Here is a 22,956-nt window from a genome sequence, read left to right on the forward strand (position 1 = left end):
ATAATGTTGCGACCGGGATAGAGGGATCGACAAACATGAAATTAATACGATTGTATTAAAAACTAAAAGATGTTTTAAACAATAATGATCTCAATTTATGCTGGAAATTTATCACCCTTGTCTTGTGTGAAAATATTGATGAATTTATGAGTAATTGAATTTAATATCTTTAGGGGCAAAGCAAGAAGAGAGAGAGCTAAGCTAACTTCGTCAACTCAATCCAACAAGATCACATTGACAAGGTAATGGAAGTAATGATTTTAGTGTTATTTGGACCCACGCAGAGGATAGTGTCATGTGTACATAAATATGCCTTGTCGGAGCAACCTTTATAAGTCTATGTCTATCACAATACTTTTTTTTTTTAATAAAGTCTATCACAATGCTATCTATACATCCCAGCGGAATATGATAATAAGTGGAGAAGAAAAACACTGTTATTATCTCATGCTTTTCATCACGATTCTCTGGTACTTCCTAGTTTACTCTTTAATGTTATGATTGGAATTGGATTTGAAGTAGAATATGGAAGAAAGATATAAGAGAAAAAGAAAAAAAAAGGATGAATAACTATTTTAGTTTCCGAAAGTGTAAGCGTTATCACATTAATATCTAAAAATAGAAAAATTTAAAGTAAGTTCATATGGTGTCAAATAAGTTTTTAAATTAAATCACTTAGGGTATGCTTGTTTACACGTTGGATGTGGCTACCAAAGGATTATTTTGTGAGAAGCAAGAATATGTAACTTTCAGTTGAGCGTGGGTTTTGAGAGCTCCAAACTCAAAATAAACATGTAATTATTGCCACTTAAAACTTAAAAGGATTTTTTCCTGACAAAAAAAACTTTAAAATATTTTAATATTATCTCTTAAATTACATGACTTTTTTGAACTAAAGTAAGTGACACATGCACTTCTTGAATAATAATCATTAGGCAAGCCAATCAAAAAATGACTCGGCACATAACATTACAACATTCTTTTACCCAAAACGTTGCGTTTCACTTAAGTAACACGATGTTTATGATAAAACATCCATTCATTGGACAATGATACATATATGTTAACTTAGAAGTACCATTGCACGACATATAGACTTTAATCATTATTTAATAAAGTTCATTCCGAGTTTACCTCTTAGTAGAATCAATCTTTCTTCAGTAAGAAGTTTTGTAAATATATTAGCTAGTTGATCATCAGTTGGTAGAAGTTGTAGATCCATTGTCCCTTTCTAAACATGGTCTCTTATAAAATAATGCTTAATTTTTATATGTTTGACCCTTGAATGCAATGTGGGATTTTTCGAAAGACTAATAGCAACATTGTTATCACAAAAAATAGGAATATTACTCTCAAAGATGCTGAAATCCTCAAGCTAGTTCTTTATCCAAAGGAGTCAAGTACATCAACTTGCAGCTTATATGTATTCTGCTTTAGTAGTAGATAGTGCAACAAAACCTTGCTTCTTACATATCCAAGTCACCAAGTTGCAACCAATGAAGTGACAACTTCCATTGATTCTCTTCCTTTCAAGCTTATCTCTAGAATAGTAAGCATTAGAGTGTCTTGTGAATCTAAAATATTTCATCTTTTTAAAGCAAAAACCAAGGTTAGAAGTACCAATAAGATATCTAAATATATGTTATGAACTTTCTTGGTTCTTTCTAAAACCTTGTACATAAACAAACACTGAACATGATATCAGGTTTGGACGTTGTGAGATGTAACAATGATTCAATCATTGTTTTGTATTAAGTTTTGTTCACCTTCTTAGATCCCTTGTGTCCAAGGTATGTGGTTAGATGCATTGAAGTCTTCATCTCTTTTGCATCATTCATATTAAATTTCTTTAATAACTCCTTCACATACTTTGTCTAATGAATGTATATTCCTTCCTTTGTTTGTTTGCTTTATTTGTAGTCTAAGGAAAAACTTTAATTCTTCCATCATGCTTATTTCAAATTCATTATGCACTAGCTTCAAAAAATACTCACACAAAGTTTCATTAGTAACATCAAAAGATAATGTCATCAACATAAACTTTTATTCCACTATTTACCATTAAATTAATCATCATTTATTAATTGATTATTAGTTGCACAAAAGTAATATGTCAAATGTGATGATATTCATTTATGACAATTGATTTAACAATATACTTTTTTATGTAATTATTTAATCATAGTTTTAGTCACTAAACTTTACAAATCACATATTTTTTAATAGAACTCTTCATTAGTCGCTATATTGATGTTTATTAGCGCTCACTAATTAATAATTGCTAAATTTGGTCCACAAATATAATTTTTTTCCATATGATGCCACAATTATTTTACATAAAAATTAATCTTATTTGAGCTGGGTAGAACCATTCTAGACGAAAAAACTTAATCAATAAACTTAGTTTTTATTAAAGATTATCAAACTAATAAAATGATAAAAAAATAAAATTGAAAGGTTAAATTAAAAAAAATGAAAGGCAAAATATTATTACTAAAACCAATTTGTAGCCCAAGTCGTGCCCAAACTAAAAATTCACCAAGGTACAAAAGCTAGTTCACAATGGCGTGCTGTATCTATAAAGATTACACCAAAATTGAAAAAACACCTAGGACAAAAGTCGTATTACCAATTGCCACCCCATGCGTTATTATCCAAATAAACCCCCACAATGCAAATTACACCAAAATAATAATATAAAAAAACAACTAGGACAAAAGTAACAACATCATATGCATGCTTAATAAGCTAACTCACATCCCCCCTTTCTGATGATATTCCTTTACATTAGAGCCCTCAAGATTTCATCTATATATCAGCGCTACATAGCAATTCCTCCGAAGCATCTAAAAAACCTTCCAGCCTTGAACCCCATACACAATAACATATTCTTGATTCACTTTCGAATCCTTCTGCCAACTATTTGCGTTTGATGCAATTTTTCGGTTCAACAACAATTGAAACAAACCCAAAACCTGGTGCCCACAAATAGTTTGAATCAAATCCCCTATCAATCTGAATATTGCAATGCTAGGAAAAACTCCACACTTTAACAATACAATGACTCTCTTGGAAACTTTCCATGACCCCCCTCCAAGAAAAGAACCACACAATTACACATCCCTCAGCTACTAAAAAAGAGAACTTGCACGATAGAATAATCAAGACCAAGAGTTTAAAGGAACTGATCCCATCAACAAGCAAAGGAGAACCTACTAGCTACCCTCCACCTTACACCAACCTCCCAACATCACAATGCTTGCTCCAACGAGAAAAGGCAAGAAAAATATTGTTCCATTCACCAACCTTCATCACCCCTCCATTCTCCTACAGTCACAAACTCCACAACCCCACCATAATAGCCGAAAAGCACTCTCTGCAGCAACAACAAACAACACACCACAACCTCCACACCTGTCACTAGTAGAAAAACACACCAACATTTACATAAAATTGCACAACAACACCCTTCTCCAACAAGTACCACGGCTTCACCTAGATGTTTTCCGAATACACTCAACTGGATTCATCATCAAGTCAGAGAGAATAAAAAATCATTTCTTCTTAGCCTAGCTTTAGCCACTTCCACCTGTTGACCTTCACCTGTTCAAGGATTTCGTGACCCTATAAATTCTGATCTTTAAAAATCATACCATTTCTGGCAATCCAAATAGCTCTGACCACAGCATGCCATGCATACCACCATCCAACATTCTACTTCAATCCCCCTACCCCCTTGCCAACCCATCAAATTGATGCATCTGAGCATCCATTTGATCCTCTTGCAAAATGATTACTAAAATGCCTAATCATTCCGACTCTAATACCCTCCACCTCAATCAAAATTGACTTGCTCTAATTACTTTGTAAACATGTACCGAAAAAACTTTTTTGAAAATGTCCTTGTTTATACATGTGTGTGTGTTTTTTTTTGTCGTTTAAACATACTTTAATATAATTTTGAAAAAAATTAATTTTAAATAAAAATAGAGATTGACGTGGCTAATACATGACAATGACCTGGTTAAAAATTAATTCTTTGATCCCTATCGATGATTTTCTTTAGAAATTGGTCATTGTACGTTCTTTTGCCAATAAATTATTGTATGTTTTAATCATATATTATATAAAAGATAGTTATTGACCGTGTATTATTCAGCCATAACCATTTGAATTGATTTTAGTTTTTTTCCAATAATATAAAAAATTAATAAAATTATCAATTATAATTTTTTTTGACATAATCCAAAAAATTCTCCCTCTAAATTTAACTGTGCGTCACACTAATATTATCTAATTTCTATATATATCACCTTTATTAATACAAAATGGTCCCGCGGGTAGATACAATTTTTTCATCACTCTGTCAAAAAGCATTGTTGATGATGATTCTAAGTAAAGTAACAAATCCTAGTGCATTAACAAACATAAACACATTATAAGGAGTACTTTCTCGGTTTCTCTAAAAAGCCAATGTGTAGTATTGTTACATGAAATCAACATGGTGTCTTACCAAAAAAAGAACACGATGATAATTAAGTTACAATCTAGATTATAAAATTAAATTTGTTAGAGCTTTTTATTTTTTTAACAACAAATGTTATTCACAACATTTTTAGAAACATTCACTAACAAGAATAACTATGAAACTTTTAGATTTATTTCTCATTTTTTTTAAGATTTAATATTTGTAATAAATAATCATTATATATCTTAAAAAGTTACGCTTGAGATAAATCAATTTCTCTTTTTTTAAAACATATACAAATATTATTTTCATTTAATATTTAACCAAAATCAATTCTTTTAAATACCATTCCTAAACCAAAAACCATTAACCCGAATCCTTCAAGATAACTTTTCTAAAAAACATCAATTTTTCTTAATAAAATGCAAGTAAATAAAACCCTAATTTACACAAAACAAACGAACCGTCAGCTCATGAAGCTTAGCCCCACCATGTCATACCCCTAGCAATGGCATGTGCCTAGTAACAGTGAAAAAGTATGAAACAAACACTCACAAAACCACACCGAGTCACCACCGACTGTAATAACAGCACCATTCAAGGGGCAATTTGGTCACTCAACACCTATATATAACAACTCGTACAAACATGCACTGAAATAGTTAAACACTCTCTCTCACTCAATGGCTTGGCACTCGTTCCTCTTATTAGCGACGGCCATTCTCGCCGTTGTGTGCTCCGCCGTGAGCGGTTGCTCGCCATCGGATAGGGCGGCGCTGCTGGCCTTCCGGAAGGCGCTGAGCGAGCCCTACCTTGGCCTCTTCAACTCGTGGACGGGCTCCAACTGCTGCCTCGACTGGTACGGCATCAGCTGCGACGCCACCACCGGCCGCGTCACCGACATCAACCTCCGCGGGGAGTCCGAAGACCCCATCTTCGAGAAAGCCGGTCGCTCCGGCTACATGACCGGAAAACTCTCAGAGGCGATCTGCGGCATCGACACCCTCACCACCCTCGTCGTCGCTGATTGGAAAGACATTGCCGGGGAGATCCCCACCTGCGTCACCGCGCTTCCCTCCCTCCGCATCCTCGACCTCATAGGGAACAAGCTCTCCGGCGAGATCCCGGCCGACGTGGGGAAACTCTCACGTCTAACCGTCCTGAACCTGGCCGACAACGCCCTAAGCGGCAAAATTCCAGCGTCCATCACCCAGCTGGGCTCACTCAAACACCTGGACCTCAGCAATAATCAGCTCTGCGGCGAGATTCCGGAAGACTTCGGGAATCTGGGCATGCTGAGCCGCATGTTGCTGAGCCGGAACCAGCTAACCGGTAAAATACCAGTTTCTGTCTCCAAGATTTACCGGCTTGCGGACTTAGACTTATCCGCAAACCGGTTATCCGGTTCTGTCCCGTTCGAACTCGGGACAATGCCGGTTCTATCCACACTGAATTTGGATAGTAACTCTTTAGAGGGCTTAATTCCTTCGAGTTTGTTGAGTAATGGGGGTATGGGCATTTTGAACCTTAGTCGAAACGGGTTTGAAGGCTCCATACCCGATGTGTTCGGGTCACACTCGTATTTCATGGCTTTGGATTTGTCTTTCAATAATTTAAAGGGTCGGGTACCCTCTTCGTTGGCTTCGGCTAAGTTTATCGGGCATTTGGATCTTAGCCATAACCATTTGTGTGGATCCATTCCTCTCGGAGCACCCTTCGATCACCTCGAAGCGTCGTCGTTTACTAGCAATGATTGCTTGTGTGGGAACCCCTTGAAGACTTGCTAGTTATAGTGGGTGACCCGGGATCCGAATACGTACCCGGATAGATACCCGATTTGTTTACAAGGTGTGGTGTAATAATTTTATTTTATTTTGTTGTTAAGTGGTGTAAGTGTAATATAACGTTTTAGTGAGAAAGTTGAAAGAGAGAAAGGAAAAGAAGTGAGGGCATAGGCATCTGCGTGCACGTGCACGACAAGACAAGGGTTTCAAGGAAGGAATTCATGTTTGTGTGGGAGGTCAAGCTTATTTGAAAATTATTCCTGTGCTGCATGTGAGCTTCCTTGTTTTACTAGTATAATGTAAAAGAAGATATATGGATAATGATTTCATTACTGTTCTTCCTTTACTAATTTTAAGGGTTTTATTTTTTATTTTTTGTGAATGTTAAGGGTTTGATTTATATATATAGTCACATGCAAAAGTTACATGTGCGCTTAATTAGATTATTCAATTATCATTGTATGCAATTACGTTGTGGCAGTTAAAAGATGAACTAATTAATGCACGAGACATTCTGGGTCTTTAAGATGAGAACCACTTGAGGTGGATGTGTAGTTTTGCAGTAGATATTTTCTTATGGTTTGAATATTTTAAGTGCAAAAATATACGTACCCGGGAAATACAAATTTTCCAAACTGATACATAACAAATGATTTATTAATTAATTTGATTTGATGTATTATATCTGTTATAAATTATATGACGTTTTTAAAAATATATATTTTAAAATATGTCATTTTATAAAATTAATGTTATATGAAATATTTTTTAATATTAATTTTAATCAATGCTGAGTGAAAATAGTATATAACAAGAATAAACGAGTCATTAAAAGATTACTCCTAATATTTTCTTTAAAATTTTATAAATTAATTATATTTTTAATATATATGTCAAAATTTTAAATATCATATAATTTGAAAGGGGGAGAGTACTTAATTAGCTTAAGTGTGAGATTTTATGCTCAATAACTTCGAATAAGATGAAAGACTAAAACATTAATCATTATTTTGAGAAAAATGTTAACAATATTTCACATTTTTTTATATAACTTTTTATTAGTGGTTGGAATTCATTAAAAAAATATAATTTTTTGAGGGTGTTTTAGTTTTTATTTAATGACTTTCTCTTAGTTTTCAATAATTTTAATCAACAATGAATCATTTTATTTTGATAGTCTAGCGCTCTAGAGAAAGGAATATTAAATTTAAATTGCATTTTACTGAGAAGAGTATACGTATTTGAGCAAAGGGATCTGTATCTATATCTGTCCTCTTTTTTAAAAAACTTCTTTTGTGATACAAGAGGCTTTACTTTTAGGTTAGGGTCTTGATAAGTTAATACTATAAGATTTAACCAAACAAATCATGTTAAAGATATGGATTAATGAAAATCAAAGTAGAGTACATAAATAATACTATCAATAAAAGTTTGTCCCTTTTTTTAATTTTTTAGTTAATTTCTCACATTTGCTTTCATTTTCCAAGTTCTCCCTGTTTTGCCATTTTAGATCCTTATAGAAGGATTGGAATACCCAGATGGGGGAGCAATAATGCAGCTCAACTACCACTTGGGGGGCACATGGTGCTGTACCTCATCCCTTCCCATAAGCATTAACTACGAGCCAGGTCTTTATGCCATTTAAATCCGTGTAACATGTAAGATAATAAAAAGCAGAGATATTGAATGCACATTTAAAAAGGAGAATGCACTACTAAGTGATTATTAACTCTTCCTTAAACATCATATGTAAGTATTATAAATTTTTTAATACCCCCACTATAGTGCATGCCTTTACTCTACCAAAGACATACCATAAATTTGGTCCAATCATTTCCCTAGCAAAAATGAATTCGTGGACCCCTCCCCCAATTCCTACTCTGGCATTCACATTCTAAGTGGCCCTCTATGCATGTGAATTGATCCTGCACTTTCCAATGCCATGACCGATTGATTGAAGACAAGCCTGTTCAGTATGGATCATGATCCAATCACTCTAAGCAATTACAAGTTTACAACCCTCCTCTCACTGGCCACACCAATGTTTATTATTGTTTGTTCCTCCCCTTATGTTATGGTGTGCTTTGTTTCATGTTAAAAAATTAATTGAATTTATATTTTGGAAAAAAAATAAGTTTACATGTTTAGTTTTATATTAAAAAAAGATTTAGAATTAATTTTAAGTTAAAATAATTTTAAATAAATTTTTTATTGAATTTAAAATTCTTTACTGAGTTTTATACTTAATTTTTTTATAATAAAAATATTTAAACATAAATCACATTATTTTAAAATTAATTTTATTAACACTCAACCAAACATAAATTATATATGTCCTCTTTGTAAAAGAATAAGGATGGAACTGAGTAATAACACTGCATTGTTTGAAATGCTACGGACATGTATGCTACCTCTATTTAAATTATGTTACTTTTTTTATTATCATATTATTAATATAAAAATATCAATTAATTTTGTTCATCACTAATTTCTAGTAAAATGTTTGACGGGTATCTTTTATAGTAGAATCTTTCCTTTGTGAAATCTCTAATAATAGTCTTGTTTTTTGTTACAACTTTATGAGAGGATTAGGGTGGGCATAAAATGTACATAGGAGAAGAAAAGGATGCATAAGCCTTTTGCAAAGTATGATACACGATAATTGCAGCAGCCCCATGCCCCATGCCCCATGTAAAACTTTTACCAAAAAAACAATTAAACCCAAATGCTATATTACCTATATGGTACAAAACAGGTACAAAATAGTCTTCACACAAATTTATACGAATCTACCTGTTTAAATATCACTGGACGGATATTAAATTAACTTCCTAAAAAAAAAGACAGATATTAAACTAAGAAAAATAAAAATTAGAGCTTTGACAGAAGCTAGAAGCTAGGAATTGTTTTCGAATAGTTATTAGTAATTTCCCACAATGAATTCACGTGATGATAATAAATAGTTTAGTTTGTACCAGCTAGCTAGAAAGATAGCAAAGGGACGGGCCTAGGAATGAACCACCATTAGAGAGATTCTTGGATGCTTTCAGACTAAAATATTAATCATGTAGTGTTCATCACATTAATTTTGTAAATCATTGTTGTCTTTTCTTTAAGTACATTTTTACTCTCGTAATTAATTTTTACACTTTCGGTCATACAAAACACCTTCTCACGTACGGACAATATATGTTGTGAACCCACGCTCAACATTAATCTTCTTTGAGTACTTTTCATTTATTTTACTTACCGAAAATCTTATTAAAGGAAGTGAAAAAAAAATACATTTTTCAGTTAATGCAAATTAGGATTACATGCTTTTTTTTTCATTCATTCATACAATTTAATGTTTTTATAATTTTTTTGTTTTATTATTTGTAAAATATGTTTTTTTTCATCCTCAAGATCCTTTAGATAAAATTTTGAATAATAATAAAAATATTATTTAAAGTGATTTTAAAAAAATAAACATATTTTATAATAATTAAAACAAAAAAATGAAAAAAAATGTTAAGTTACAAGAATAAAAAAATATTTAATTTTATAAATTATATCTAAAATGTATGGGAAGTGGGAACTCTATTTATATCAGAGGGACACTAATTGCATCACAATTCTTGACGTACAATGTCAAGGTAGTAGTCTAATAATCTTGTACCATATGATATAATGACATACAAATTAATTTATAATGTTTTAAAATGTATAGCATGGTTAGGCTTCATATAACCCAAACTATACATGGCCGGAATTAAGGGTAGAAATGAGTCAAGTCAAATTTTATTAGGTTTGAGCTCGGCTTGAATTGAATAAGTAAGGCTTAAGCTAGATTCATTATCTATCATAATTTTTTTTTTAAAGGCTGGTTCGACTTATATAAAAGTATGATTTGACCTACGAGCCTATTTAAAAGTCTGTTTAAAAACGTCTTTAACTAATTAATTGTTTTAAAATCTAATGAAATACTAACTAAAAAAGAAACTTATAAAATTTCGTAATGTACAAATCCAAAAATAATTGGTAAACAAAATCATATTAAATTCAAGTTATTAAAACACAAAGTATATCAAAAGAAAATGAAAAAAGAACATAATATTAAAAATTATATGGATTAGAGATAATTTATATTAATATAGCCAAATAAAAATATTTAAATTATCTGAAAATGTCTTTACAAAACATTCTTTTCTTTGGAATTATTAATCTGGTTGTATTATCCTTTTAATTTGAATCTTTTTTCTTTTTGAAAATTTTACGCATGCAAGTGAACTCTCTAAACACTTTATGTCACTTCATTTCATCGTTCATGATGCCATAAAAATTATATAGATAATAGTTATTATTATTATTACTTAGTTTAACAAGTTTTTTTTATAGTTTGACTTTGGTCTTTTTATCTAATTTTTTTTAAAAAGCTTGAGTTTGACCTTTATAGTAAACAAGTCAACCCCAGCCTTAAATAGGTCAAGCCATAAGCCCTTAACAAGCGGCTCAGCTCATTTTCATCCCTGATCAGAATAAAGGCACCCGTAACCTATTTGTACAAAACCTAATCTAACGCCTAACTATGAACAAAATCATAAATAATAGTTTTTAATTAAAATATTTGCCTATTTTTTATTCATTATCCAATAAATAGGCGATGTTTCTTATATATCATAATAAAATAGAATAAAGGATATATATCCATTTCGAGTAGAGGAACAAGGTCTAATGCGTCTAGCTTGGGTTCGTGGTGGACCATCATTTTTTTTAAAACATTTGATGAGGGTGGTGGATCCATCATAGCACATGGATTATGATATTTTAACTAATTTATATCTTATATGCCAATTATTTGTATTATTATTCTAAAATTATTATTTTTCATTAATTTTTAGAAAAAAAATAACTAAGGAAGAGTGTTTAGGAGACAAAATAAATAATACATTATAAATTAAAATATCTAATAAAAATGAATTAATGAATTTCTGAAGAAAATCTTATAATTAAATACGGAATGTATATTAATTGATTTCTCAAAATCAGCAACTTATACATAAAAATAATGAATTTTGAAAACTTCGCAGGAAAACAAAGTAACAAACTAAACGAAATTATATTTCGCAGGAAATTATATTTACGTGCGTTCAACATGCCCTCAATATTTATCTCAATTTTGAAAGAAAAAAAAACATATTTGGAACTAACATTTTAACCTTGCACATGCACGGGCTAAGTAAATTTTTACTACAATTATTCAACTATATAAATTTAAATTACTTTATTGATTTTAACGGATCAAATTAATATAAAAATAAAATATGATTTAATTTAAATTTAAAGATTATAATATAATTAGAAGAATAATATTTTAAAAATAATACTAGTTGATAGAACTACAAGTAGAATATGACTTAGTTTGGATTAAAAAAAAGTAGAATAAATAATAGCAACAACAATAATACTAATAACTTAATATAATTAAAAATGTTGTAATTTATAATAGAATAAAATATGATTTAATTTAAATTTGATAATAATAGCATATTTATAATAAAAATAATTTAAATTTAAAATTTTTGAAAAATCTTAAAAAACCAATCTCACTCATAAGTTGTGTGGGAAGATTGACATAATATATATATATATATATATATATATATATATATATATATATATATATATATATATATATATAATTACTTAAAAACTCTTTAAATTAATAATTATTAATTTATCGATAAATTAATAACTCTCTAAATTAATAAATTTCTTCGATCTTGACATTATTAATTTATAGAATTTTAACTATATAAGCATATCAAATATCAAGAGGAAAAGAAAGTGATAAAGAAGCGAAAAGACAATGAAAAAGCTAAAGAAAGAAAATTATTAATCATGTGTTTGATGATTCATGGTGACAAAGGTTCTTACTGATTTAAGAGTGTCGATGTAAGATTTTAAGGCTGATCAAACGAACTTCATAGTGTGTGCGTGTAAGTCTTCTTTCTCTCTGCCTTTTAGTTATCTTTACTTTCGGTTTTTGACCAAACAAGGATTCATGTTCCTGTAACAAGGTATTTTAATTACATAGATTCTTGATTTTCTTTCAAAGAAAGATTAATTTTTGATTTTATAACACAAATACGCAAAATTAGTGTATGTAACGTACACACATGTTGTAAATTTTTTCACACAATTTAATGTTTAAAAGGTTTTATGATATGTGTACCTACTAGAGAGATGCTAGAATCCATGGCCTGGACATTCTTTGCCTAACCATGGAAATTAAGAATATATTGCAATTAATCTCCCTCTAAATCAATACAAAAGATAAAGAAAAAAAAATTACAATATGTGTAGTGTATACCTGTGAAAAGTTTACGTAGTCTCCTTAATAAAACAGGCTCTTCTTCCTACGTACGCATCTGACACTTCTAGATCTCCCCATGGTCATATATAAAAAGAAACAAATATAGCTTGAGAATATATAAACCTAAGATAGTCCTATATACATATATAAAAGCAGCATATATAAACAAAATAAATTACTCTCAAAAGGTACTATTCTCCTGATTCTTGATCCAACGGCTAGGACGGGACCCTCTCAAGTAGTTGATGCTACATGCTGTACCACTCCTCTCTATGTTAGCATTAATTAGCAACATCAAGTTAAACAATAGACCAAAAGAGAAAGAAAAAGTAACAAAAACTCTAATACCATAGAAATTATTAATTAAAATGTATACCAATTGTTTCTTTGGGCTTAATGTACAAGTACAGCTTTAAAAGCTTACCTGGACAACGTCATATAGTATGTAATTAACATCAAGAACCATAACATCAAGCCTAAATTGACACACATATATATATTAATAGCTTCAGTTTAGGATTTTCTTATCTGTTTCTATTTTCAATTAATTAATAGAAATTATTATTTTAGTTTTATTTTATGTTTTTAGGTATTTTTAGAAACAGTGAAATTATCATTTATTATTTTCTTTAAAATGTGAAATAAATTTATATTAATGGGAAATTAAAGTTAGTAAGAAGCTACAAAGAGAGCAAGTTGGAAAACTAACCAGAAGTTAATAAGCTAGAAAGAAATTTTTTAAGCTAGCTTATTAAATTATAAATATTTACTTTTTTGCTACTAGTTCTAGATTGTGGCCTAATCCAAAATGGTTAATTCTATGTATACTTTTTTTGTGAGGAGATTTCATGCATACCTAAACTTATTATAATTAAGTACTACTAAGTGAAGCTAAGAAGGTGTTTATAAGTAAACCAAGGCCATTCCAATAAAAAAATGAATCAGAAAAAAATTGATTAAATAATATTTTATTTGGATTTTTTAAGCTAGCTTATTAAATTATAAATATTTAATAAAATCAGTCATTGAAGTGACTGGAAAATAAAAATGACAAAATTGACATTCTCTTTTTCTTTCTATTTATAAGATCCAAGTTTAAAATGATATTTATTCTTTTTTACAAGACACAAACTACAATGTGCCTTGCATTAGTTATTTTAAGACTAAAAATACCCTTAATTCAAAGAAGAGAGAGAATATATTGTCAAACAATTAAAAGAGAAAGAAATATTAATTACAATGATAGATTTGAAAAAAAATATAAATTTAAAATAAATTTATTGTTATTAATTAAATTAATCACTTCTCTTAATCTTGATGAATTCAAACATTGGATTTTATATGGGAGTATTTAAAAAAGATAATAAAGAAATTGAATAAATATTTGAAGGATAAAAAGATAATAAAATTTTAAAACACACACTGTTGCATACTGTTAAGAAATTCATAATCTTGGTTAAGAAATTTATAATTTTTATTAAATGCCAACATCTTGTTGCATTCATTTATTGTTTTATATTTGCTTAGATGATATAATTAGACTTTAGCCATCGGAAAAGATTATTGATTTAGTTTTAGATTTCTCCAGTTTCTTAGATTATTATTGTGAAAGTTCAATCCAATTTATAAATTAAGAAAAATCCAATTTTGTGTTTCCAAAAACATATACTGTTTCAATACTTGTTATTTTCATATTTTTTTTTATGTCATATCAAGTTGTCTAATGGTTATCTAATTGAGATTCAAACACTTTTCTTCATGGATTTAAGGTGTTCCATGCAATTGCTTAGGCAAAATGTTGAATGCAATGAATTAATAGAACAAATTGTCAAACAATTGCATGCCTTAAGCTAAACTATTTTTGGTTGGATTCGAAACAACTTAACCACTTATATTGCTTCAAAATAGAAGAGTACTCAAATACTATACACAACAAGTTTAATGTCATTCTTCTAACATTAAATTTGTTGCACCGCAATAGTAATAGCAATAGATGAGTACTGTTCTGTTTTAAGGTGACATATGTAGTTAAGTTGCTTTAAATCTGACCAAAAATAACTTCTCAGCTGAGAACTTAAGGCATGCAAAAGTATGACAATTTGTTTTATGAATCCCTGCATTCAACATCTTGCTCATGCAATAAAACACACCTTAAAGCCACATAGAAAAGTGCTTGAATCTCAATTGGAGAACTGTAAACAACTTGATACTTGAAATACTGAATGTGTTTTCATTAATGGAAGCACAAAATTGGATTATTGTTGATTTATAAATAGGATTGAACTCTTCACAATTTTATTTAGGTATAAGAAACTGGTGAAACCTACACCTAGAACAATAATCTTTTCATACAACAAGTGTCTTATATATTCTCTAAGCAATGTAAAACAATAAATATATGCAACAACAAATGGACATCTGATCATAACTAACTTTCTGTTTAAAACTATCCAAATAGCTTCTCAGATGGTAGCATCACGCTCCCTTAGAACCCTAGTGAATAATTCATATACATATTCAATGGAGACATCCATATCCCACTTATCCATTGGATATTTGGTACGAATATTTTCTGTGAAAACTAACATATTTACTAAAGTATATCAATTACTTTGTTGCATAACCATGTATACACGTGCAAGGACAAGAAAATATATCTAAAAGGCTAAAGTTATAACAATGGCAAACAAATTACGTATATATCATTTGTGCATATCAAGAGGAAAAGAAAGTGATAAAGAAAGAATAAAACTAAATGAAGAAGCTAAAGAAAGAAAATTATTAATTATGTGATTCATGATGTTAAAGGTTCTTACTGATTTAACAGTGTCGACGTAGGATTTCAAGGCTGATTCTGGAGACCAAACGAGCTTCATGGTGTTAAAGGTTCTTTCTCTCTGTGTTTAGTTGTCTTCACTTTCAGTTTTTTGAAGAAGGATGCATATTCCCGAAAAATGCATTTAAATTACATAGATTCCTGATTATCTTTGATAGAAAGATTAATTCTTGATTGTAGAACACAAATACACATAGTTAGAGTATGTAACACGAACAATGTAAATTTTTTCTCACCTGGGATTATACACACTTAAAATTTTCCACCCTTACTAAATGTCCTTGGGAAGTTAAAAAATTACAATGTGTGTAGTGTATACCTGAGAAAAGTTTACGTGATCTCCTCCATTCAAGAGGCTCTTCTCCCTTCGTAAGCATTTGACACTTCTAAGTTTTGAAGTTGGTTAAGAAATTCATATATAAAAAGAAACAAATATAGCTTGAGAATACAATATAAAAAGCTAAGATAGTCCTAGACTTGGTTAAGAAATTCATAATCTTTAACTCATTATCATTAATAATTAAAGTTAGATTCAAGTCATTTACCTGATTCTTGATCTGCTGCACCACTCCTTTTCTCTGTGTAAGCAATATCCAAAGTTCAAACCCTTCGTACGAGAAACAACAACATTGATTAGTAATGAAGCCGCGATACCGCCGTCTCCACCTCCTCTGCTGCCACCACCCTTTTGGCGTCAACACCTCTATCTATCATATGGGATTATACACACGTACATCTCACTTCAGACAAAAATTAATCAAGTGAAACAATAGAGCAAAAGAGAAAGAAAAAGTAACACCATAAATTTTCTTAATTAAAATGTATACCAATTGTTTATTTGGGCTTAATGTACACGTACAGCTTTAAAAGCTTACATGTACAACGTCATATCAGTAATTAAACACCCTAATTAACATCAAGAACCATACAAAGAAGAAAAGAAAGATGGTTCCTTGAGAAGTTAAATGTTCTTACTGATTTGACTATTGACGGTGTCCATGTAGGCTTTTCAAAGTTGTTTCTTGATGGTGTATGTGTCCTCTTTCTCTCGATCTGTGGGTCTAGTTATCATCAGTTTCTGGGTCGCGATATGGATATCATGTGAGGGTTATTGAGGGAGCAATTGTGTTTCTTGGCCATCAAAAGAAGAGTGACAGAACACCTGCAATGTTATCAAGTATTAGATATTTAGGATGAAAGAAATGAAGAAAACATGTGAAGAGAATCAAGGGATGTACTTTAAAATTGATACGTACCAGAATGTTGTGGCCTCAGCTGCCACCTCTTGTACATTGAAACCAAGAAGGAGAACACATTCTCAGCTGGAATTTTTTTCAAGCAAGCCTATTAAAAATCAAAACTTTTATAACCAAAAACAAAGTGTTCCAAACACCAAGGCATATGGTTATGTGGAAAATGAGTTTTCTCCCACAAAACATGCCATGTTACTGTTAGTATACCAAACTGAAAAGCAAAACCAATTGAAGGCAAGGAAGCACAAAACTTTCGGTTATCAGAGAACAGAGAAAAAGCATAACAACATATTTTTGTTTTCAGAACCTTGTTTCCTCTCTACTTACTTCACGAATTTGAATATGATGCTTCAACCATGACTTCTTAAATTTTTGTTTTACACAGAAATATATTTTTAATAGGCTGTGATGTCTGCACAATATGCATAAGTACTATATGGAATAAAATTAAATAAGAAGTGAAGACAGAGAAGGATATTGAATTAATCATCTCCAGTTAATTTCATCAATTAGTGTAATAATACTCTTAGGTACATTTTTTAATAACAATTCTTATAACATAGGCAAGAATAAAAACAACGAAAAAATTATAAAAAGAAATCAGTTATAGGATAGTCTCTGGCCACTGAAGATACTCTGGACAACAACTAACAAATCAGTAATAAAACATAAGTTAGATGTAAATTAATTATTTTCAAGGATAAAAAAATACGTGCAAATTGAGTGAGCCAAATTAAAGTCAATGCCTCTCAAACCGCTTATATATATCCATAATCATTCATTAGAACAACATTACCAACTAATATCCACATTCTAACACACACAGAGAAAGAGAGAAAAGAGACACTTACACTGTTAAGCTTGGTCTCCAGAAACAGTCCTTAAAAGCTTACATGGACACTGTTTAATCACTAAGCACCCTCAACTAATGCCAATTCCTATAATTAGGATGTCTAAGGAACTAGGTAACCCTTTAACTTGGAAAAATTATTAGTAGCAGTTTACTTTCTTAATCTCTGGTCAATGCTACTTTTGTGTTAGATTCAATCTAAATTCCACAGACATAAAAACCACATTTGATTTTTAGGATCGATATCTATTATTAATTAAAATGTATAACGATTGTTTCTTTGGGCTTAATGTACACGTACAACTTTAAAAACTTACATGGACAACGTCATATCAGTATGTAATTAACATCAAGAACCATACATCGTTTTGAGCATGCATGCAATAAACAAAGCATAAGTGCAAAACTTATAGATTACATCGTTTTATAAAAACACCCACCGTCGGTATGTAATTATGTATGTCTTTTTCTCATTTTCCTTAGTCATCCCAGATATGAGATATATAATATATATAAAGCTGAAATTGACACACATATATATTAATAGTTTCAGGTTTACGATTTTCTTATCTGTTTCTATTTTCAATTAATTAATAGAAATTATTATTTTAGTTTTATTTTATGTTTTTAGGTATTTTTAAAAACAGTGAAATTATCATTTATTATTTTCTTTAAAATGTGAAATAAATTTATATTAATGGGAAATTAAAGTTAGTAAGAAGCTACAAAGAGAGCAAGTTGGAAAACTAACCAGAAGTTAATAAGTTAGAAATATTTTTTTTAAGCTAACTTATTAAATTACAAATATTTAATAAAATCACTCATTGAAGTAAGTGGAAAATAAAAAATATGAAAAAACTGACATACTCCTTATGTTCCTATCTATAAGATCCAAGTTTAAAATGATATTTATTCTTTTTTACATGACACAAACTATAATGTGCCTTGCATTAGTTATTTTAAGACTAAAAATACCCTTAATTCAAAGAAGAGAGATAATATATTGTCAACCAACTAGAAGAGAAAGAAATATTAATTACAGTGATAGTTTTGAAAAAAATTATAAATTTAAGATGAATTTATTGTTATTAATTAAATTAATCACTTCTCTTAATCTTGATGAATTCAAAAATTGGATTTTATATGGGAGTATTTAAAAAAGAAAATAAAGAAATTGAATAAATATTTGAAGGATAAAAAGATAATAAAATTTAAAAAACTAGAAGCTTTGGAAGCACTAATACTTCAAAAAATACTATTTCAAGTAGCATTACAATGAACGGTAGAAGTCACGTAAAAATACTTGTTTACTGAATAATTAAACAAGTTGTTTTAGCTAATAAAAAAATTAAAAATTAATTGAAATAACTTGTCGAACATAACCGAATTAAGCACACACCTAGTGTTTTTATGACTCCAAATTAAATGAAGAAGCTAAAGAAAGAAAATTATTAATTATGTGATTCATGATGTTAAAGGTTCTTACTGATTTAACAGTTTCGATGTAGGATTTCAAGGCTGATTCTGGAGACCAAACGAGCTTCATGGTATTAAAGGTTCTTTCTCTCTGCGTTTAGTTGTCTTCACTTTCAGTTTTTGGAAGAAGGATGCATATTCCCGGAAAACGCATTTAAATTACATAGATTCCTGATTATCTTTGATAGAAAGATTAATTCTTGATTGTAGAACACAGATACACATAGTTAGAGTATGTAACCCGAACAATGTAAATTTTTTCTCACCTGGGATTATACACACTTAAATTTTTCCACCCTTACTAAATATCCTTGGGAAGTTAAAAAATTACAATGTGTGTAGTGTATACCTGAGAAAAGTTTACGTGATCTCCTCAATTCAACAGGCTCTTCTCCCTTCGTAAGCATTTGACACTTCTAAGTCTCCCCATGGTCACATATAAAAAGAAACAAATATAGCTTGAGAATGTAGTATAAAAAGCTAAGATAGTCCTAGACTTGGTTTAGAAATTCATAATCTTTAACTCATATGATCATTAATAATTAAAGTTAGATTCAAGTCATTTACCTGATTCTTGATCTGCCGCACCACTCCTTCTCTCTGTGTAAGCAAAATCCAAAGTTCAAACCTTTCCTACAAGAAACAAGAACATTGATTAAACCATAGTAATGAAGCCGCAAGAAACAAGAACATTGATTAAACCATAGTAATGAAGTCGCGACACCGCCGTCTCCACCTCCTCTGCTGCCACCACCCTTTTGGCGTCAACACCTCCATCTATCATCTGGGATTATAGACACTACATCTCACTTCAGACAAAAATTAATCAAGTGAAACAATAGTAAACAATAGAGCAAAAGAGAAAGAAAAAGTAACAACATAAAAATTATTAATTAAAATGTATACCAATTGTTTCTTTGGGCTTACAAGGACAACGACATATCAGTAATTAAACACTCTAATTAACATCAAGAACCATATAGAGAAGAAAAGAAAGATGGTTCCTTGAGAAGTTAAATGTTCTTACTGATTTGACTTTTGACGGTGTCCATCTAGGCTTTTCAAAGTCGTTTCTTGATGGTGTATGTGTCCTCTTTCTCTCGATCTGTAGCTCTAGTTATCTTCAGTTTCTGGGTCGCAATATGGATATCATGGGAGGGTTATTGAGGGAGCAATTGAGGTACATATTAACATCTCACAGTAAAAAAAAGAAAAAAGAAGAGATCCTTACTAAAGGCGAAGGGGAGAGAGAGAGACAGAGTATTAATATCTAACGAAATTTGCTGGAGCTGATCAACACAATATAAGAAAAGATCAACTAAAAATAGAAAAAAAGACACAGCTTAGGGTTCTTATGACTTCAAAAACCCTGGACAATTCTTTGGACTTAGTTTTCATGCATCATGTCATCCTTGCCAAGTCCCTCCAGAAACATGGTAAAACTCTGTCTTCTCATCTATCTCACTTTTATTCCATTTTTCTCTCTATCCCTCTTCAATTTTTGTCAAATCATATATTTATCACATCAATTATTTTGTCTCTCTTCTTTTAATTTTTCTTTCTACAATCTCTCATTGGGGTCAATAGTCTAATCAAAATGAATCCCTCTAGAAAAAGTGATCTTCTAATTCTTGATCTATGTTATTGATTCAACGGCTAGGACCCTCAGAATCAGTTAATGTTTCTTGCTTCACCTCACGCACACCCCTCTCAAGAATAGTTTCTCTGCCTTGCATGCCAAGACTAACCCTCTTGGACTCACCTTGGCCACCCTCAGAACCCTAGCAATTCATCACCATAAAATCCATGAAAACAATGATCGAGGCCGTGATACGTACCTTGTAACCGTGTTGCGATTTGCACCCAACGACCATGAATCGATTATGAACTTTTCCTTTCACACCATGCAGCCGTGAGGAAATTCTTCTGTCCCTCATTCCTTAAATTTCTCATGCTGCATGCATAACAAACGAACCTAAATTAATCATATCGAAATTCAACCCAGAGATCCATTTCCTACTGGTACAGTTTTTTTCTCTAAATTAATTGATAAATTTTGAAAGAAAGAATTCGCATTTTAATTATAAAGATTCTTGATCCATGAAAGAAAGATTCTTGATCTTAGCATATAACTAATGATGGATAATTAGTGTAACACACACGTTGGTTTTTTTTTTTCCCACACAATTTAATTAGAAAAGTTTTATCATGTGTACCTGCTGGAGCCAAATATGCATGAATCCACGTCCACAACTTCTTTTGCCTAACCATGGAAAATAAGAATATTGAACTATGCGTGCTTGCAATCTTTGTCAAAAAAAAAAAACGAACAGAAAATTCTCCAGGCTCTTCCATCGGCGTCCTACTCACTTGACACTTCTTGAGGAATGCGATGTTATATATTGCTCCATCTTATAACTAAGTCTAGTACTCTACCCCGTAATACGTCAAAGTGCACCGTTATATATTGCTCCCTTGATTAATTATTCACCCTTTCACGATATATATCCAAATTAAGACCTACCCAAAAAAAAGAGAAAGAAAAAGAGTCACAAACCACAAGCTCGTTTGATCTCAATAAAATTCCTTGAAAGCCTACTTCGACACTAAACTCAGTAAGAACCTTAAACTTTAAAAAAAAAAAAAAAGTTCTGATTGAATCGGATCGGATGAATTGATTATTTTTTCAACTAGTTCAAGAAAAAATAACTGTATTATCTTATAAAACGAGTTATGTTAATAAAATTGTTTCTATAAAATCAGTTCGGTTAATCAAATTGGTTTACATTTTAATATTATTTTTTATTTGAAAAAAAAGAATTCAAAAATTAATTCGAAACTGATTCGACTATTGAACCAACTTAAAATGAGTTAAAAATTAGTTCAGTTCAGAACCAATTTTTTAAAATTAATTCAATTTTAAATTTGTTTCTAAATTAATTTGACTATTTAAATATAAAATCAAAACATTTTAAAATCAAAACATTTTAAAACAGTTCAAAATCAATTCGATTAAGTTACGGTTCGAGTTTTTTTTACCGAAGTAGTTTATACATACCCCTACATGGGCCTTGTAACTGTGTTGCGAGTTGCACCCAACCAGCAGATGAATCCACTACCAAGTTTTCCTTCCACACCATGCAGCCGTGAAGAAATTCTTGTGCCCCTCATTCCTTAAATTTCTCATACTTCATGCGTAGCACACACCCAAATTAATCATATCGAAATTCAAACTAGAGATCCATTTGCTACTAGTACTATTTTTTCTCTGAGTTAATTGATAAATTTTTAAAGAAAGAAGCATTCATATAATCTTCGAACATATTTTAGTTACAAAAGATTCTTGATCTATGAAAGAAAGATTCTTGATCTTAACATATAACTAATGATGCATAATTAGCGTAACACACACGTTTTTTCACACAATTTAATTAGAAAAGTTTTATCATGTGTCCCTACTGGACCTACATATGCATGAATCCATGTACACGCCTAGTGTTCTTATGACTTTAAAATAAACATTTTCTTTAAATATTTGGTGTTACATTTTTTTTTTCATTTTGAATAACTGCCTTGCATACTCTGAGAAGCTTGCATACTCTGAGAAGCTATGAGCCTTTAATCCTTGGTTATATTTCCATGCTTAATTAGCACAAATTCTAGTTAAGATAGTTTTGGTGAGAAAGTTAATGATGATCAGATTCCAGAATGTTGCATTCATTTATTGTCTTATATTGCTTATAGATAATGTAATGAGGAATTAGTAATAGGAAAACATTATTGTTTTAGTCCTATTTATAAATCAAGTACAATTCAATTTTGTGCTTCCAAAAACACATCTTGTTTCAATACTTTTTACTTTCACATTTTTATGTCATATCAAGTTGTTTATATATGGTTATCAATTGAGATTCAAGCACATTTTCTTCATGGC

At 30.6% G+C, this 22,956-nt stretch overlaps 1 protein-coding gene and 1 non-coding gene across 2 annotated transcripts; one reads left to right on the forward strand and one right to left on the reverse strand.

Annotated features, from left to right (window-relative positions):
- Window positions 1–5,113: 5,113 nt before the first annotated feature.
- On the forward strand, window positions 5,114–6,602 carry LOC100814412 (DNA damage-repair/toleration protein DRT100). The gene has a single exon (XM_014778979.3). The coding sequence runs from the start codon at window positions 5,152–5,154 to the stop codon at window positions 6,253–6,255; it is 1,104 nt and encodes a 367-aa protein (XP_014634465.2). The 5' UTR covers window positions 5,114–5,151; the 3' UTR covers window positions 6,256–6,602.
- Window positions 6,603–14,331: 7,729 nt separating this feature from the next.
- Window positions 14,332–14,803, reverse strand: MIR9746H (microRNA MIR9746h). The gene has a single exon (NR_126790.1). It is a non-coding gene; the product is annotated as a microRNA MIR9746h (primary transcript).
- Between the last annotated feature and the right edge of the window lie 8,153 nt (window positions 14,804–22,956).

This window comes from Glycine max, chromosome 8 (assembly GCF_000004515.6).
Source record: "Glycine max cultivar Williams 82 chromosome 8, Glycine_max_v4.0, whole genome shotgun sequence".
Classification (NCBI taxonomy): Eukaryota; Viridiplantae; Streptophyta; class Magnoliopsida; order Fabales; family Fabaceae; genus Glycine; species Glycine max.